The 20307-nt window shown below is 35.5% G+C and overlaps 1 protein-coding gene across 3 annotated transcripts in view; it reads left to right on the top strand.

Moving 5' to 3' along the window:
• vps50 (VPS50 EARP/GARPII complex subunit) overlaps positions 1-20307 on the top strand; it is a 162120-nt gene that overhangs the window by 31027 nt on the left and 110786 nt on the right. For all 3 annotated transcript variants that reach the window (XM_067412278.1, XM_067412277.1, XM_067412279.1), the window contains exons 10-12: positions 6506-6548; positions 7490-7588; positions 15970-16110. In XM_067412278.1, coding sequence (XP_067268379.1) covers positions 6506-6548; positions 7490-7588; positions 15970-16110 — 283 coding nt within the window. The remainder of the gene's footprint in view (positions 1-6505; positions 6549-7489; positions 7589-15969; positions 16111-20307) is intronic.

Genomic DNA, 20307 nt, shown 5'->3' with positions numbered 1-20307 from the left:
ATTTGTTTTATATTTTCAGACCAGATATTGAGTTTTTTATTTTTATTTTTTTATTAAAAAATATTTTTAATTTATTTTTAAAAAAAATATATTTTTTTAATTTTATTTTTAAAATTAAAATAAATTTTTAATTGAATTTTAAAAGTAAAAATTAAATTAAAAATAAAATAATGGAAATTTTTATTTGATTTTTTTATTTAAAAAATAAAAATAACAATTAAAATTAAAATAGTTTATTTTTATTTTTATTAATTTTAATTTAAAAAATACAGATTAACATTTTAATTTTAATTTTTAATTTTAAAAATACAAATTAAAATTAAAATATTTTAATTCTAATTTTAATTTTAATTTTACATTGATATGTGGGGACAAAATTGGAGAATTGGGGATATTACAAGCATAGTCATGCATTGCTGCATTTTCTAATAAAGTAAAGGCAATGAGCTCCGTTTTAATTTGCTTGCAAAGTTTTTACTCCTTTTTGGCCTTGTTGTTTTTGGACCCTGTCCGTGTGTTTCAGTTTTTGATCGTAGAAAGCTGGACTGCCATAAAAGCCTGCAATGAAGGAGATGTAATTTGAAAAAGAAACCAGTGCCATTTTCCCTTTTGGATTTGACACTCAATTAATAGAGTTGAGATTGTATAGATGGACAGACCACTCTGTCATTGCTGCAGCAGAAATAATAAGACCTGCAGTGGAAACATTGGAGAAGCCAGACTGTCTTGATAAAGACTAGCCGTGATGTATGTGAGCAGGAGACAATATGGAGCTGATTGGCCACTTGCTCTGCTTCCTCAATTACTCGTTTATGTAATGATGCATAATGTTCTCTCATATGTTTGTGTGTTACTCTGATACCCAGTGAATATCAAAGGCATTTTAGGCTTGGCATGCTGGGTTTTTAACACTCTGGCAGTAATGTAGTCTTCAGGAGGTAGCAGCCATGTGTTTTATGTTGTTTTTCCACCTTGTCTTACGTTTTTTCAGACAATTAGTCTCCAACAAGCAGTGAGGTAGGTGAAAATGGCTGTCTGTAGGAAGTTTGACGTCAGCCTCTGCATTACTAACGAGTCAGGTTGATATTTGGTTCTTGAAATTAAGACAAAAGTGTGGCAGACAGAATTGAACAGTGTTTTAATAGATGTAGTACTAATTTCAGATAATTTAAGAGGTCGGGTTTGGATATTATGGTCCTGCTGGTAGATGCTTTTGCTTTGCTTTGTTTTGTGCTATTCAGTAGTCAAATGGTGATAGTATTGTAGTTTGCCCATATCGACCCCTGCAGTGAAAAGTGATAAGATGTTTAATTAGATACATTGAGATTCTGAGCTACGAGGCATTTGTGTGGGCAGATATAGATGTCTCTATGGGGTGATGCTGCCTGAATCAGAACACAGGAGTTTTAGAAAAATCGTACCCCACGTCTGAGTTCAGGGAGTCTACGAACACCTGCGATCAATATAACGGAAGGAAATTTCACTTGGTTATTTCCTTACTTCTAAAGTAAAACTTTCTTTATTTCTAGCCTTTGAAATTCCACGATATACTCAGATTTCAGATCTCTGTCTCCCTGTTCCTTTTTAAATACAAAACATTTTAACACGCCTACATAGAATGAGAATTGACAGAGTATACTGTAATGTGCATACCCGCTGATTTCTGAACACAAGCACATGCAATATGACTCGTACTGTCTGGGGAGACTGTCAAAAGCTAGATTTCTGTTGATGTTGTTGTCAAAGTGCCTGCTGACTGACCTTCAAACATTCAAAGCAGTGTTTTGTGGGGACTTTTTGAAACAATCCACATGTACCACTCTCAGCTGAATTTTTAGTGCTGAAAAGCTGTCTCATTTATTTATTTGTTTGTTTGTTTTTGAAGTACACTTACAGTACACTATCTTTGAAAGTTTAGGGCTTTTTTTTAAAAAGTAATTAAGCAGCACAGCAACTACATAAGTTTATCCACTAACTAGTCTCTCCATCAGTGTCGACTCCGGTTTGAACAATGTAAAGCCGAACACCGTTACTGACAATCCTCATTTAAGGCCTGTTCACACCGGGACGAATATCGCGCACGATTTTCGCCGACGTTTAACGCCTCGTGACTAAACAACAGGCGCCAATGTGAGTGTGCACACCGACGCGAAAAACGCGAGGCGTAAAAGCGTAATTTTTAAAAAAACGCCTCGGGTTCGTTTTTTTGGTTTGACGCGCCGCGTTAAAAACTGGCCGACCAATGAGATTGGCGCTTTTGTTCACGTGCCTGGAGCTGCTGAAGTTACAGTAAAACACGACTTGGTGGCGCTCAAGCACAAAACGGTCTTGCCGAGCACACAAGAAGACGAAGAGAAAGTAAGTAGACGAGGAAGACCCCTACAAACTATCCCTGCGTCTCAAACAGCTCCCTAGCTTCCTAGGTCGTGTATCAGTATACCATTTAAATTAATTTTTTTTCCCCCTTTTACATTCAAGAAATATAGTTGAGAATGTCTGTTTCATAAATGTTTATTTACACTACCGTTCACTTGCACTATATATTTATGTATGTATGTATGCCATTTTATATATGTATTTTCTTAATCTTCTTTAACTTTATTAATATCATATGTTTATTTGCACTACCGTTAAGCACAAGCGCCACATACTGTCAGGGAGTGAATTTGCACTTTCACTCGGCACATCGCCGGTGAAAATCGCTTGGGTGTGAACACAAAAAACGTCTCGAAAAACGCTGACGATAAACGCGTGCGATATTCGTCCCGGTGTGTACGGGCCTTTAGGTTGAGTGAGATTCTCCATTTTTGTTGTTGTTGAGCAACCGAAGCGCAAGCTGTTAAAGACCAGGAGCAGCAGCTCATTTGCATTTAAAGGGACACACAAAAATGGCATGTTTTTGCTCACACCCAAATAGGGACAAATTTGACAAGCTATAATAAATGATCTGTGGGGTATTTTGAGCTGAAACTTCAGAGACACACCCTGGGGACACCAGAGACTTATATTACATCTTTGAACCCCAAAAGGGGCATTATTTAACAACAACTCTTTTTTGCAAAGACCATTTCACATTGTGTCTGTATAGATGGGACTGAAATGATTTGGGACTTCATTTTTAAATAAATTGGCATGTCTTTCACATAAAAATAACCATTATCATTAGTTCCTCTGGTGTTTAGGATTGAAAGTTTTCTCGTTATTTACTCAGGTGGGCCAATTTGTGATGTTTAAAGTGGACAGTCATATATTGCAATCATCTGTCAAATTTTAGACAGATGCAGAAGTTCAGAAATGGTTGATCTTTTTGGATGGAAAGTTTTACGTTCTGATGGTTACAGAAAGTTTTCCTCCAATGTCAAAATCTCATCTCAAAAGATCAAAGGAAATGTGGTTTCTCGTGAAATGACATCTATAAAACCAAAGCAGATGTCCGTTAGTTGCTTTCTTGGCATGAACTATGTGCTGTTGCAACATGACGAAATTGTCAAAAACTTCTCCGGTGTGCAAACTGTTAAATCGGTTTTGGATTTTTTGAGACTACTTCAAATAATTGCTTCCTTTTCCTGCAGCTAGTTATGAACCGTATATCAGCGCTTATTCTGCCAGTAATGGATACTTCAGTTGTCTGCTCACTCAGGTACAAGAAAGCAGATTTAATTGCAAAGAGGTGTAAGCTCCAAAAGTGCCCAATGGTGTGGTTTTACAGTCCAGCACACTCAAGTTGTACAAACACCGTCCACAAATCCAGCAACATCCTTTAATTTAATCACATCTACCATCATTGCCCTTATGCTATTTGCACAGGATTCGTGTTCCGAAACCGAAATACGAAAATAAGTCTCTTGGTCTGTCCTCTCTGATCTTTCTTGCCTAATGGAATGATAATGTTATGAGACTGTTTGAATGGAAATGTTTTTATTGTGTGACAGATCCTGTCGTGAAAGCTCATTAAAATGTGATTTCGTGTGGCCTCCCTGAAGGAAACAACGAGGCTTGGAGAGGTGGTGATGAACTGTGAGTCGGAAGTAATTGATCAGCTTGACGTGATGCTGGGTTTCCTCTGAGGGCCCCGAAGGAAAAGGGGGACCCACGTCGAGTAAGAGCCCACTGTGATAGATCGAGTCACACAAGGCATCATCCTTTGCAAGAACTTGTCCAGAACACTAGCACTCAAAAGTATTTGTCTGAAGGAATAAGCTTCTTTATGAAAAGGTCACATCCTCTCCTGCTGTTTTTTTGGCACGGCACAAACAACATTGCATATGAAATAACCTCCTGCTTTTGCACGATTTTTTCATGCCAAGAATCGTGCATTATGGCAAAATGAGAGAGTTTATTGGAACAGTTTGCATTCAGTGCCTTCAAAGAGAAGGAAAAAGAGGAAAAGGGGAAGGATGAGGAAAAGGAAGAGGTAGTTTAATTAAAGTTTTATGCATTCTGTCTAATCTTTCAACAACACTGGCCCACAGGGGCTAGGCAATCCCTCATGTCAAGCTGAGTTAGCTTGTGGAATGAAATGCAGTTGTTCTTAATTGTCAGATCATGATTATGCTTGGCCACCGGCAAAGTTGCTGCTAGTATCATGTTGCTTTAAGTCTCAGCTGGCATTGCTGCCAAAAGCACTGGCTCTTTTAGACGCTAATAGAATCGGATAGGTCTGATTTTTTTTTTTTTTTTTTTCTCTCTCTAATTTTTGTTTTAGCTTTAGTATTTTTACTTGCAGTGCTTTAAAGGGGATACATTTAGAAATGTTGCTGCCCCGTCCCCTTTAAAGCACTGCTTTTACAGCCATCAAAGCAGCAGTTGTGTAACATATCCACTATATGCAACAGTTACTGTCAGATTTTGTGTCGACTTCTGTGAGCAATAGGCACAAATCTGAAATACTGGCAAGCAGGACAAGCAGGAAAAAAATCCTTAAGCCTAAAACTAAACAAAAGATCAGAAGTCATTTATTTCCAGTGGAGAGTAGTACTGGTTTGAACCGAATATTTGAACTGCTAACAATTTATTGTGATAGTCCACTGTACACATTCTATAAGTAACTTTGCAACTACATTCCAAACCAACTCTCATTAGAGTATTAGTAAACTGTCTGCTTAATATCTGCTAATATTTCAATGCTTTTGCATTTTCCTGAGAAACTTTGCATTCACTCTCAAAACCTTTGCGTTCCTCTGAGAAACTTTGAAACCTTTTGAGTTTTTTGCGAGCGAATGCAGAGTTTCTCAAGGGAATGCAAACATTTTGTGGGCGAATGCAGAGTTTCTCAGGGGAATGCAAACATTTTGCGAGCCAACAGAAAGTTTCTCTGGAGAACACGTATGTTTTGCGAGCAAATGCAGAGTTTGTTGAGGGAACGCAAACATTTTGCGAGTAAACGCAAATTTTTTCGGGAAACCGCAAACATTTTGTGAGTGAACACAAAGTTTCTCAGGGGAACACAAACATTTTGCAAGCGAATGCAAAGTTTCTTGGAGGAGTGCAAACGTGGACAAATGCAAAGTTTATATGGCGAACGCAATGTTTCTCAGGGGAAACGCAAATTTTCTTGGGAAACCACAAACATTTTGTGAGCAAACACAAAAGTTCTCGACGGAACGCAACGTTTCGCAGGGGAATGCAAAACTTTGGTGATTCCCATCACCAAGCCCCATGACTGCTACTTGACATGTAGTTGCAAAGTTACTTACAATTAGTAGAACATCTAAAGTGCACTATCATAATCAAGCGTAACCTTTCAACTTTTGTGGCAAGCCCTTATGCAACCTAATCAAAACTGAGCACGAGGTGAAAATTACTAATATTTTTACACTAAAATGTTAATCCTTAAACGCTCTTTCTATAAAATGAGCACTTAGGAATAATAATGTCCGAAACAATTATTTTATTATTATAACATAAATATTTACATTTGATTATCCCTAGTAAACCTACAATGCTTCTTTTTTTATTTCCTAAACATATTGGCTGACATTTGTTTTTTGTGGATTTATTCATGCATTCATTCATTCATTCATTCATTTTACCATGATTGGTTGACATGACCTCATTATTCATGGCTTTCGTAAGACCTACTAGTCTTTTTATTTTTCCCTCCCTCATTCAGACAACCCACTGACTAGTTTAGCACATCCCTCTCGACATTAACAACACACATCTGTCTTCCTCCATCTGCACAAGATAAGCAAGAAGCCATGTTTGGTAAAAATACATCCTTGCTTTTCAAATGTCAGTGCATTTTTTTCCACAGAAATGTCATGGTGTATGATTCTGGTTTTGTGTTATTTAGTACTCTCTCACTCTGATAGCAATTTTCTCTGAGAAAGCAAGCTGCTTTTACCTCCAACATGTTGCTATAATGTTTTTGCTGGTTTGTTGTGTTGCTCTGCAAACAGAATACAATGGTTGTCTGTGCTGTACAATGAACCAACATTGTTGTTGTTTTTTTTAATTTGTTCACCCGTTTCTTTTGTCATCCTTGTCTTTTTTCCCCCCTCAGCGAGTTGAATTCCAAACTGCAAGACACTCTGGAGCAAATCGAGGTATGTGACTTTTAGAAATAAATTTTATTTTTCATTTTTTGACCTTTAGGCTTATGACAATTTAGGCTGTGACCTTGTTCTTCATTGAATCAGACATTGAATCTCACATTCAATCACCCTATTCCCTTTAGAAACACTCGCGCACCCTTGACAGATTTAACAACAGCAGTTGCCCTGATATAGTGCCTCAACATAATATGAATTAAACAGATCAGAAGGAACACTTGACCATGCGTTTGTACGTCTAACAGTGGCGCCCAGGGTGTCAGTCTGCCAGCATTTCGTCTCTAAGGCCCCAAGGCAGATGGACTGTGTTTTATTAAATAAATTGCTGGCTTTCAGGACTTGGTAGCTGCGTTGAAGCCTATACCGCCACACGCACACACACAGTTTCCCCAGCAGTGCTGTTTGTGACATCTTCTGTATTATGCAGAGATTTCTGTGTGGCAAATGTAATTGGATGGCACCCAGCCTCGCATACAACCCCTTTACTCATTGACTTGCTCTCTTTTTTCTTCTTCTTTCATGTTTCTCTCTTAATATCTGTATCTCACTCTTTCTCTTCCCTTCCTCCCCATCTTTTTATCTCATTTTGTCTCATCACGCGCATTAGCGAATAGCACGACGCCTGTTCCAACTCAGAGCGCTGCCACCAAAATTACAATGATTCATGCCACTTTTCTATAGCAGCGCACATTCCCAACTCATTAAGAATGTGAATGCTTATCTTTTGAGCTCAAAATGAAGTTGTGCATTCAGTATCATCAGTGATTTAAACCACAGATTATTACAGCCCTCATTCATTTGTGGTAATTGTACGTTTCAGCAACTTAAAATGAGGATTTCAAGCTCTTTTGCCCATTTCTGCTTTTCATATGCACTCTAATTATGCCACTGAATTTCTTATGCTGATGTTGCTGATTTCATGCTCATCCATGCAGGAACAGCTAGATGTGGCGCTGTCCAAAACCTGCAAGCACTTTGATGTTTCTCACTACACCAAAGTTCAACTGGCATATAAGCTTCTAGGCAAGACACAGGTGAGTCATCGCCACTAGGGCTGTCACGACCTTGACATTTTGGCTGGTGCTGAATTGTCATTCAAATAGCTGTGATTAGCCATTTATATATTTATTTTGTTCATGCCACATGCACATAGTTAGTTAATACGCATACATGTCATACAAAAATATATATGATTTTCTTTGTGAACAAATATTAGAAAATGTTGAATAACATAATAATAGTAATAATAATAAACAGTAACAATGTTAACATGTTGAAATATTTCCACTTCCTATTTACACCCATCCATTTAAAGTTTTTGGATTTAGATTTGGATTTGGATTTGGATTTAGATTTAGATTTGGATTTGGATTTGGATTTGGATTTGGATTTAGATTTGCTAGATTTGGATTTAGATTTGAATTTGCAAAATTTGGATTTGCTAGATTTGCATTTAGATTTGGATTTGGATTTAGATTTAGATTTGGATTTGGATTTGCTAGATTTGCATTTAGATTTGGATTTGGATTTGGATTTGGATTTGGATTTGGATTTAGATTTGGATTTGGATTTGCTAGATTTGGATTTGAATTTGCAAAATTTTGATTTTCTAGATTTGGATTTAGATTTGGATTTGCTAGATTTGGATTTGGATTTGATGGTTTTGCTAGATTTGGATTTGCTAGATTTGTATTTAGATTTGGATTTGCACAATTTGGATTTAGATTTAGATTTGCTAGATTTGGATTTAGATTTGAATTTGCAAAATTTGGATTAGCTAGATTTGGATTTAGATTTGGATTTGGATTTGCTAGATTTGGATTTAGATTTGAATTTGCTAGATTTGGATTTAGATTTGAATTTGCAAAATTTGGATTTGCTAGATTTGGATTTAGATTTAGATTTAGATTTAGATTTGGATTTAGATTTAGATTTGGATTTGGATTTGTTTGGTTTTGCTAGATTTACATTTACATTTACATTTAGTCATTTAGCAGACGCTTTTATCCAAAGCGACTTACAAATGAGAGTAGTAGAATCAATTAAATCAACATGAGAACAACAGTGTATAAGTGCTGAGTGAAGTCACAGTTATGTCAGTAAAGTGCTCATAGCGAATTTTTTTTTTTTTTTTTTTTTTTTTTTTAAATAAATAAATACACAGATAGGAGAAGAATATTAGTCAAGGTAAGTGCTACTACTACTGGGTCAAGTGCTGACGAAAAAGATACGTCTTTAGCATTTTTTTGAAAATGGCTAGAGACTCGGCTGCTCGGATAGAGCGTGGTAGGTCATTCCACCAGCCAGGAACAGTCCCGGAGAAGGTCCGTGAGAGTGATTTTGTGCCCCTATGTGATGGCACCACAAGGCGCCGTTCACTTGCAGAACGCAGGTTTCTGGAGGGCGCGTAAGTCTGAAGTAGTGAGTTATATAAGTTGTTATATAAATAACAACTGTTTATATACTAAGCTGGCTTTGACCACGCCTTACTGACTCAGAGCAAACGAAACCAAACGCGATTTGCCACGTGACCTCAGTAAACAAGCAGTAAAGCAACTATACAGCACTAAAATCAACTAGAAACGACAGCAAAACACTTACAGTATGCAGATCCTCTTGTAGCTTCAATGATTCTCTCTAATGAATGCTAAATAACAACTGTTTATATACTAAGCTGGCTTTGACCACGCCTTACTGACTCAGAGCAAACGAAACCAAACGCGATTTGCCACGTGACCTCAGTAAACAAGCAGTAAAGCAACTATACAGCACTAAAATCAACTAGAAACGACAGCAAAACACTTACAGTATGCAGATCCTCTTGTAGCTTCAATGATTCTCTCTAATGAATGCTAAATAACAACTGTTTATATACTAAGCTGGCTTTGACCACGCCTTACTGACTCAGAGCAAACGAAACCAAACGCGATTTGCCACGTGACCTCAGTAAACAAGCAGTAAAGCAACTATACAGCACTAAAATCAACTAGAAACGACAGCAAAACACTTACAGTATGCAGATCCTCTTGTAGCTTCAATGATTCTCTCGGAGATTTGGATTTGGATTTGCTAGATTTGGATTTAGATTTGGATTTGTTTGGTTTTGCTATGTTTTTGTTTTGTTTTTATGCAGTATTTTAATTTTATGCAATAGTTTAATTTAAAATATTGCATAAAAAGTAAGTAAAATATTTCAATTTTTTTTTTACATTTTGGCTGTCATTTAAATAGCTCTGATTAGTTAAGTTTTTGTGATTTGGTTTGATTTGATAAAATAATTAATTTACTAATAATTTACTAATTTTTTAAGTAATATTTTATTTTTATTTCAGTATCACACAATAGTAATATTTCTGTCCTAAATTCCTGACTTTCACTTGTCGTTTTACAGTGATCCTGGACTAGCCAAAACTATTTGCCATTAAATAAATATAAAAATAAAATACCTATTAAAATAAGATGAAAATGAAATGCTTTGCATTTAATGTGACATTTAACAGATTGTTACTTTTTTTGAGAGTGGCATAAACAACTATAGATGGTGCACATGCACCCTAAAGCACTTCAGAGACATTTGTACTTTGTTCTTTTGTTTGAAGTGCTTTTAATGACATTTCCATATTCATGTAAAATTTTTGAATTGCAAGTGCACAATAATCAGTTACAACAAATATTTGCATTTAGATAAAAAATAATCAGCCATTTTATCCAGTGTTTTCTTGACTCAATCTCCCCCTCTATGCCACTCTTCTCCTTTTTTCCCTTAAAATGGGAAGATGATTCATTCCTGGCACTGGATTTGCCAGAAGGAAAGTGCACCCTGTTGCATTCCACTTTTCTTTTCCAGAAGAAAGCAAAGCTGTGATTTAAAAGCTGAATCCAGGAAAAATATTTCATTGTTGGTTTTATTATAAGTCGACTCCTTACTCTGCCGGTGTACCTTCCCCGTCCCCTTATAAAACGACGTGCAGGTAGAAATCTCCTGCTATTGTTGATCTGCCATTGAGTTACAGGATTAAAGATCTACTTTTTTTAGATTTAGACACGCATGGTTGCACTTGTGTGTGAGACGCCTGGATAAAGGGAAAAATAAGAGGGGGACCTCAGAGAAATCTTGTCCAGATATAAATATATGAGACTGCAGTATATTATTTTTCTCCTTGTTTATTTTGACCTTGAAAACTGTAACTAAAGCAAAGTTGTTGTGCTTCCTGGACTGGATTTAGACCTTTTTGCCAAGTTTCTGGGTGAAATAACAATAGGTGGTTAAAATACTGCTGGCGTCCCATCCATCATTAAAAGAAAATGTCAATAAAAGTCAATAAGGTGAGTCCGATCATGGACTGCTCAGGATAGCCACTGCAGCACAACTGTTTTTAATATATATATATATATGAGTCAATACATTATGTAGTTAATATAGAGTGGGTTTTTTTATATTAAATTCTTGTTTACAATCAATTTAACAACTCAAGTGTCATTTGGAAAATGGATCCTATTCAAATGGTGTGTTCTTTGTGCGTCTGTGAGCATCTCTTTGTTTGTGTGTCATATAAGTATGGAAGTATATGCGTCCTGAGACGTCCCCTGTCTCATCTGAAACAGCCTTCCTCGTGTCACTTAGATCACCATAGCCTCTCGGGTAGATGGCAGCTGCGGTGTGTTTATTCATTCATATGTTCACTTGCTCACATGCGCACACGCACCTCTAAGAACTTAATTTATTTGCAGTCTGCAGTCCAGACTGTGGCCGTTTCATCAGAGGTTACCGAGCGAGGGTGTTTAAGCCAATCAACCCGTAATTACTGAAGGACTGACTTCAAGATGTGTGATTCATACTTATCCCTTGAAATGGAGTCTGATTTGAAGAGTCGGACCTCTGGAGACCCCCTGAGAGGGCCATAGCCTGGTTGAAGAGATTATTAGGAGATTCATGAGACATAAATGGGGTACATGATGAAATCCATGCAGAGAGTATGAAAAACAAGTGTAACCGCTAGTCATTAATTGATTAAAATAAAAAACTAAGTATAGTATGGAGTTTCATGTGAGCTGCTGACAGATTCTTGTTCTTTGACTTGTATAGTTTAAAGGGGTCCTTGATTGATTTCACTTTTTTTTTTTTTTACTTTAGTTAGTGTGTAATGTTGCTGTTTGAGCATAAACAGCATCTGCAAAGTTACGACGCTCAAAGTTCAATGCAAAGGGAGATATTTTCTTTTACAGAAATCACTTTTTAAGGACTACAACAAACGGCTGGTAGGGACTACTGCGAGCTTCTTCCTGGGTTGTTGATATTATGAACCCAAAAATATACATTAAGGGTTAGCTAACAAAAAGGGTGAGGCCCTGTTGGGCTGCTTTAGAGAGGAGGAAGAGTTGTTGTAGTAGAGTGTTGTTACCATGCCGTCATTTTACGCGGACTGCTTCACAAATGAGTTCAATGCTGGATTTACACAAAAGATTAATATGATGTCACATGCTAGTTGATGAATTAAATCAATTTCTTAAAGCAACTACATGCATTTATCCACTAACCATTCAGAAACGTCCAGTTTCATTCTAAAAGTTGTAACTGAGTCTCTCCATCAGTGTCGACTCCAGTTTGCACAATGTAAGGTTGAACAACGTTACTGACAATCCTCATTTTTAGCTGCGTGAGATTCTCCAGCTTTGTTGTTGTTGAGCAATCAAAGTGTGAGCTGTTAAAGCTCTGCCCACTTCTGGAAAGTGGGCCAGGAGCAGCAGCTCATTTGCATTTAAAGGGCCACACACAAAAACGGCATGTTTTTGTTCACACCCAAATAAGGTCAAATTTGACAAGCTATAATAAATGATGTGTGGGGTATTTTGAGCTGAAACTTCAAAACTTAATTACATCTGGTGAAAGGGGCATTATAGGTCCCCTTTAACTTTACATTAGCCGCATGTTTTGTCTTATTAATTCAAAATAATTTTAGTATATTAATTTTGCAAAACAGCTTGTCCTTACTATGAGTTGCAATTAAACTTTAAATACAACGAAGTGGCATAAAGCTTGTACACACCAAAAAAATTAAAGCAAGTGCAATCATTTTAACTAAAATATTAATTTTTATAAAAAATTCATTGTTGGACTTTAAATGTAGGACATTTTTGCTTGAAATACTTTTTAGTACTATTTCATATTAAAAAAAAAATGTTCCTTTATATTTACAGGTAAAATAAATGACCCTGGCATGTGATCAGTGAAGGACAACACATATTACTATTGCAACAATAGTATTGTAACTGTAATTGTAAAGACAATGAGTATTTAATACTACTACTACTACTACTAATAATAATAATTTTAGCAGCACTTACTGCAAAACAAGCTATCCCAGATGCTGAAAGCACTGGATAACACAGTGTCACACTTCATTCTTATATATTTATAATAATAAATTGCAGCCTTTGAGATTTGATAATTGCAGCAATTTCATATTCTCACCAGTGCCGAGTTTTACTCTCATTTGCCACTTGGCGAGTGTTAATTTCGGACTCTGGCTGAGATGTTAAGTGCACTTTTGTTGTAAGCTATCTCCTGGAGTGCTGTCGGTAGCAACCCATGCATTCAGATACATATATGATATGAAGACACAAACATTTTATGATAAATGTGAGACATCTCCGGTTGAAAAATACTGAAATCCATATAAATATAAAAAAAAAAAAAAAAAAAAAAAACATCCCTGAAGACAGTAATGTGTTACTATGTTCAGAATGTATCTTCCTGCAAAACGTTATTTCTTGGCTTTTACAGGTTTACACTTAGTTTGTGCTTCCGTTTTTCTTTATTATTATTTATAATTTAATTTGAAACTTTTAGTCTTACAGCTTCTGATCTGAAAAGCTATCTGCAATTTATATAAAATGTTTATAGACCTCTGTATAGCAAAAGCATAATGTATAACATGCATTCATACATTTTATGTTATATTAGATTTCTGTTTGACAATTTAAATTGCAATTTAAACTTTTGAAACACTGTGCTTAAAGCTTTTATGTATTATAAAAGTATTCATAATGTACGTTATAATGCATTATCTTATCATAATAATTGTAACTAAAAATGCACTATAATATTTGCAGATTTTTTAATGCATTATATTTTTAAATTAAAGCATATAATTAATGCTTTGAAAATACTTTTAAAGTCTTACTGAAAATTTTTACATCTTTTCATTTTTGTTTAAATCAAACCACTAGCAGCCCTAGGCTAACTCTTTCCCATAAATATTTCCCCTGCTTTGTGTTAATTGGGGCATGCATTTTTTTTTTTTTTTTGCAGTAAGTCTGCAATTATTTCTTTTCTTTTTTTTTTTTTTTTTTTTTTTTTCCCTAATAGAAATGCATTTTCTCGACTCTAGACGTCACTGGCGGATATTTCATCATTAATCTGAACTAAATGTTCCAGCATGCTTTCAGCTAGTTGTTTGCTGACTATCTAGCTTAAAAGTTTTAAAATAAATCAAACGTAAACCTTGCTTCAGTATGTACGTCATCCGTTAAAACGGTTTTTTGTCCCTCTTAAGAGGTTCTGTTCTTTCTGGCTCTTTTCCATGAAGCAATTAGCCTAATGACTGCATGTCGAATTCTCCATCTTTTCATCTTTTTCTGTTTTTGTTTTTCTTGTTTTAAAATCTATGTAATGGATGTAATTGCTCGTTTGTCTCAGCACAATTAATATTTCGGTCATATTTGTCTTTTAGATATGTTGATGTTTTCAAAAAAAATCTTTTTCCTCGCAGAACAAATGCAGAAAAAGTTGACCCCTCAGCTTCATCATTTTCATTTAAATAAGTTTGAATATATTATTTAAATATTTCCACCTGTCTGCATTTGAACACACTGACCTGCAAATATTGTCATATTCATTTTGATTGAATGCAGCCGAAGATGAAGGAGGGATACACTCATGGCTGAAGGAAGAAGTAAGGCAGTGAAAGCGAGAGTGGAGAAGTGTAATTAAGTTGTAGCAAAGCGGTTTCTTTACCCGTTGGGACTGTATCGAGCTTCAGTATGTAGTTCGGTAATGATTCATCTCCTGTGAGGTGTGAGCCGGACCCACTGCGACCAAGAAGTTTTACCTTCAAACAGATCTCCTTTGGCAGGAAAAATACGTTTTTGAATCGTTTTCTTCTAGTTTTCCAGTAAAAATATCTGAACATCCATTTACGAGAATTTTTTTCAGATAACATCTTTTATTACTATTTTTCATACCCCATTGTTTTTTCTTGTTTTAAACAAAATAAATCAAACCATATTTTGTCCAGTATTTGTGTGTGTGTGTGTGTGTGTGTGTGTGTGTGTGTGTGTGTGTACACACACTCTCTCACACACATATACATAAGGTTTTTTTTATGTTTTTGAAAGATGTTTATGTTTACCAAGGCTGCATTTTAGTTCATCAGAAATATAGTAAAAATTGTGCAATATTATTACAATAATATATAACTTTTCAGTTTTAATAGATTTTAAAATGTAATGTAAAGCTGAATTTTCAGCATCATTACTCCAGTCTTCAGTGTCACATGATCCTTCAGAAATCACTCTAATATGCTGATCTGCTGCTCAAAAAAACATTTATTACTATTTTAAGTTGAAATCAGCTGTGCTGCTTAATATTTTTGTAGAAAAAATTGATACTTTTTTATTCTTTGATGAATAGAAACTTCTAAAAGAACAGAATTTATTTGAAATAGTAAAGACAAATATTATGTTGCAAAAGATTTCAGTCACTGTTGATCAATTTGTATATATATGAATATATTGTGCAAAGCAAATAATTCTTACATAATTTTACATCCCAAGTAAATTGATCTTGTTTTAAGAATGTTTACTAAATACAGAAAAACAAGACAAAAAATATGATTAAGAAAGAAATCTGTTAATGGATTTGTTTTTACAGATTTTATTTATTTATTGTGATTTAATCAAAAAGGCACATGAAATTTTTTTTTCTTTTTTTGAAAATGTGGCACACACGGATTGTGCCTTTCTTTCAGAGTCGAGTGTACCAGGAGCTTTGATTGTTTGTGAATGCTGTCACATGATATGAAAGCTGTTTTTAATGTTATTGATGTCTGTAAGATATTGCTTGGATTCTGTGAAAGCATCTAATGGTCGTGAAAAGAAAAGCCGCAAGCTTTAAAGCGGTTCTTTGGAGAACAGTTGACGTTAAAGATAGCTTACAAAGTCAATACAGCAGATTTTAAATATACAGAGATGTTCATTTTCAAAAATATCGGTTTTGGGCAATGCAAAAAACATTGATCGGTTGTAGTATTGATTTTTCTTTCTTTTACTGTTGCCTTTGTAAGTTTGCAACATAAAAATGATCTGTCCAACTCCTCACACAGATGATTACCCTATTTTTCTTCTTTCTCCCCAGACGGCTATGGATCAGCTGCACATGCACTTCACTCAGGCCATCCACAACACTGTCTTCCAGGTGGTGCTGGGATACGTAGAGCTGTGCGCCGGCAACGCCGACACAAAGTTCCAGAAGATGCAGTACAAGGACCTTTGCACGGTAAGCCCATTCCCCATCCATCCCCTCCCAATACCTCCTGTTGGTGGATATCCAGGAAAATTAGTGAATAAACACACTTCCAAAATCACTGAGTCATATTCGTTGCTCAAGCATGAAATCATTCGTCGTTTTCGTTCTCATTGTGCTCTAGACAGGCGTAAAATAGGTTAGATTCTAGCCTTTGGAAATGACGTGTATTTGTCTAGCTGTAGTGAGAGGGAAAGATATTGCGCAGTGAACGGGGCAGACGATCTCATTCATGGGCAATTCATGAAGCAATTAATTTGAGTTAACAGGAAAAAATGGAGTCTGTGCCAAAGTAGCGACTCTCCACAAAATACAGTCTAAGCCAGGATACTAAAATTCTCATTTGCATTTGTATAGAAGCGCTGAACCCTTGGATCACAAACAAAATTGCAGTCATCTTTTCTGGGTCAGATTTTATTACTCTGATATTGCAAGTGGTAGATTATATAATTGATATATAAATAATATTAAGCTCTTCCAGTAGATGGAGCACTACCAATAATAATTTCATACATATTTCTTTGTGACTCCTGAAAGATGTGACTCTTATAAACTGAAAGATTATAGCTATTACTTTATGTAAAAAAAAAAAAAAAAAAAAAAAAATCACCCTATGTTTTTAACATAAAAATCATTTTATAATTATCTTCTTCTTCTTCTTTTTCTTCTTCTTCTTATTCTTCTTATTCTTATTAATGTTTAAAACAGATTTGCTGCTTTATATTTTTGTGGTTCAGGATTCTTTGATCAATAGAAAGCTCAAAAGAACAGCATTTATTTAAAATAGAAAAGTGTCTTTTCTGTTTAATCAATTTAATGCATTCTTGATGAATAGAAGTATTAATGTGTTTTAAAAAATCTTACTAACTCCAAACTTTTGAATGGTGTTGTACATTTCTAAGAACTTTTTTCACCTTATTTGTCTTGTTTGTTTACCATGTTTTTAACTATCTCAAATCATTTAAGAGTAGTAGCACTGATTCCACTTCTCTTTAATTCTGTAATTGCCATGTACATTGATTCCACATCTAGAGTTGAAGTGCATGGATTCTTTCTATGACCTGCTATTGGCACAGAGCTCAAATAGTTGGCGTAGGATTAGCTGCACCTGGCTGTACTATATTTGAGTGTCAGAAGGGAATATTGTTGTTATCTGCTGAGCTGAGGTAAAGCATAGCCCTTATGTTCAAGTTCAGCTGGTACGATCAAAGGATGTTTGAACCAAATGCACTTTGCATTAATGCCACATAAGTGAATGATTTTGAAAGGAAGCTTTGTTTTGCCCCTCTGTTTTTTGGGGTCAGTAAGATTTTACTGTTATATGAAATTCATATTTTTATTTAGCAAGGGTGCATTAAATTGATCAAAGGTAACAATAAAGGCTTTTTGTTACAAAAGTTTCTTTTTCAAATAAATGTTGTTCTTTTAAACTTATTCATCAAAGAATCCTGAAATAAAAATGTGTCATGGTTTCTGCAAAAAAAAAAAATGAGGCACAGCTGTTTTTAACATTGTTAAACAATGTTTTTGAGCAGCAAATCAGCATATTAGAATGATTTCTGAAAGATCATGTGACACTGAAGACTGGAGTAAAGATGCTGAAAATTGATGCTGAAAACAGTTATTTTAAATTGTAATAATATTTCACAGTATTACTGTTTTAGTGTATTTTTGATTAAATAAATGCAGTCAGGGTGAACATTAGATATTTCTTTAAAAAAAAAAAAAATTAAATAATCTTACCAACCCCAAACTTTTGAACACTAGCCTTCCTTAAAGGGGTCATGAACTGCATTTATTATTATTATTATTATTTTATAATGTTTCCTGAGATGCACTTAAAATTTCAGTATGGTTTTTACATCATACAATTCGTACAAATTGTTATATTTAGAAATAAAAGGTCATTTTGGACCCTGATTTTAGCCGTCTGATTTGAACGCTCTGTTTGTTCTGAGACTTGTAAATGCCCACTGCTGTGATTGGCTAACATCTTTGCATATAAAATAAATATTACTTGTGGAACTCTCTCTAAAACTTTTTACTACATTTTTACTATTACATCTGTTGAGATTAACTAATCATGAAAAGTGTTGATCATGACATTATATTTAGATACTCCCTTCGTATGAAAGATTGCAGCGATGAGCATTGTAGCCAATGACAGACATTATTTTTTTGTCATTGGCTACAAAAACTCCCGTCATAATCTATGAATCTCTTATTTACATCATGTTTGTACTGTTAGTTATGATGGGAGTGTGTGATTGACAACTCTAGCGATTGTAAAGAGAGCGTTCTTTGATCGCTTTCTGTATATAATTTAATCACAATTTAAATAACAGATTATTTTTTTTATGCTACTATGAGAAATGATGTGAAGTCGACCGTTGAGTCACTGGCTTGATTTACTGACTCATTAACGATTTTGAGACAAAGAGCGTCATACAAATCAGAAATCACTGATCACAGGTCAGGCATTAGAGTTAACAAAGTTAATTATGTTATGGCATTGCTGTCGGGTACATATCTTACAGTAAAAGTCTGTTTGCAAAGACAAAATTGCGACTTATTTACCAAGGAATCCACATTGGAATGTAAGAAAATAATGCTGACATAGCTGAAAATAAATAACTACTTTCCTAGCATTAGGATCATTTGGATGATAATGTTATTTTTAGTCCAATGATCCTGTATCTCTCTTCTCATCTCAAAAACGCGCCAGTGGGAGCGGGGCTGAAGACGCGATGATGTAGAAGCGGGCGTTGATCTGACTCTGCAGAGGCGGTCTTTCGTCGTACTTTTACATCCTAATGTGACCAAATCCAAAACTAGTCATTTTCAGAGCTTGGTTTCAATAAAAGCTGTTTTTGGATTAATGAAGAAGTCTTGAGTTCTAAAACTTACAGGATGTTTTTATAGTATAATGACCTCTTAAATGCCAAAAGATCAAGGAAAATTTGATTTCCCAATTCATGACCCCTTTAATTTGTGGTCTCAGGTCACCGCAATTGACACACATACTGTTTCCGCCAAATTTTGTTTTTGATCTCATAAGTGGCAAAATGTCAGATCATGCTGTGTAGGGGCCATGTGTTACATGTGTTATCACTAAGAAATTTGGCAACATGCGCTACGCCTTTAACACTCAGACACGGGTTGTCGCAGCCTGAGGTGTCGGCTCAGCTGATAAAATCTTTTGATTTTCCTTCTCTGAGACGTTGCTTTGAAACGCATGCTAAAAATGACAACAGCATTTTCTCAATTAGATGCAGTGTTGCTCATTTCAGTTTTCGTTCTGGATGTGGTGCCCTTTGAACCGCCGAGATAGAAAGAAAATGAATCCTGTATCTGGGTTTCGCCCCCAAGTCAGATTTTCCTAGATTTTGTCTTTCCTCTCATCTCACAGCAAAGCAAATATTGCAGGTGAATTTCTTTTGAGCACCGTGGACAGTGCGTCATCCTTCCGGTTCTCAAACTCTCCTGAGCATCTAGTCGTCATAAAGTAAACACGACGAGAGGTATGCTAATGACGATCACTTCAATCCTGAACTTTGAACCGCAGTGTGGGAATTAAAATGCAGCGTAACTGGAACGCTCCAAAGGTCACATCATAATGCAGAGCGCTACATGAATTTTACATGAAACTATCATTATCCCGTCCCTTCAGAGATCTCCTGCTCTCAGCTTTGAGCAATGAATGAGGTAGATGAACAGAAATGGGGAAGGCACTGTTTGTGCACATCAACAATGGTAAAACAGAGGTTAGAAATTGCACACTCTCTGGAAGTTACGTCATAGCTGAGTATCAGTGTTATTTACCATCAGTGTCCCTCACACTCATATTTTAGAGGGCTTTCGATGGGCCTGAGTGGATATTGACCTTGCAGCTGAACACAAGCACTTCATGAAAGTGTTTCACATCAGCATCTCTTTAGCTCCCTCTCCACCTCTAACTCTGTTGTTCATCTCTGCAAAAGTTTGTCATGAATCTCAGTGCTATAGAGCATCAGTCTGCTCGTACTGTCTATACTCTCTTTTAACTTCGTTTAACAAGATGTTCATTGGAAATTAAGTGAATCTTAAAGTCACCATGAAATCAAAATGGACAATTAATTGTATTATGAATGATTTATCCATGCACATCATTATTATTTTTTTAATTCACGT

The sequence above is a fragment of the Chanodichthys erythropterus genome, chromosome 15 (assembly GCF_024489055.1).
Source record: "Chanodichthys erythropterus isolate Z2021 chromosome 15, ASM2448905v1, whole genome shotgun sequence".
NCBI lineage: Eukaryota > Metazoa > Chordata > Actinopteri > Cypriniformes > Xenocyprididae > Chanodichthys > Chanodichthys erythropterus.
Note: the sequence above shows the minus strand (reverse complement) of the source record. Positions and strands in the feature narration are given on the sequence as shown.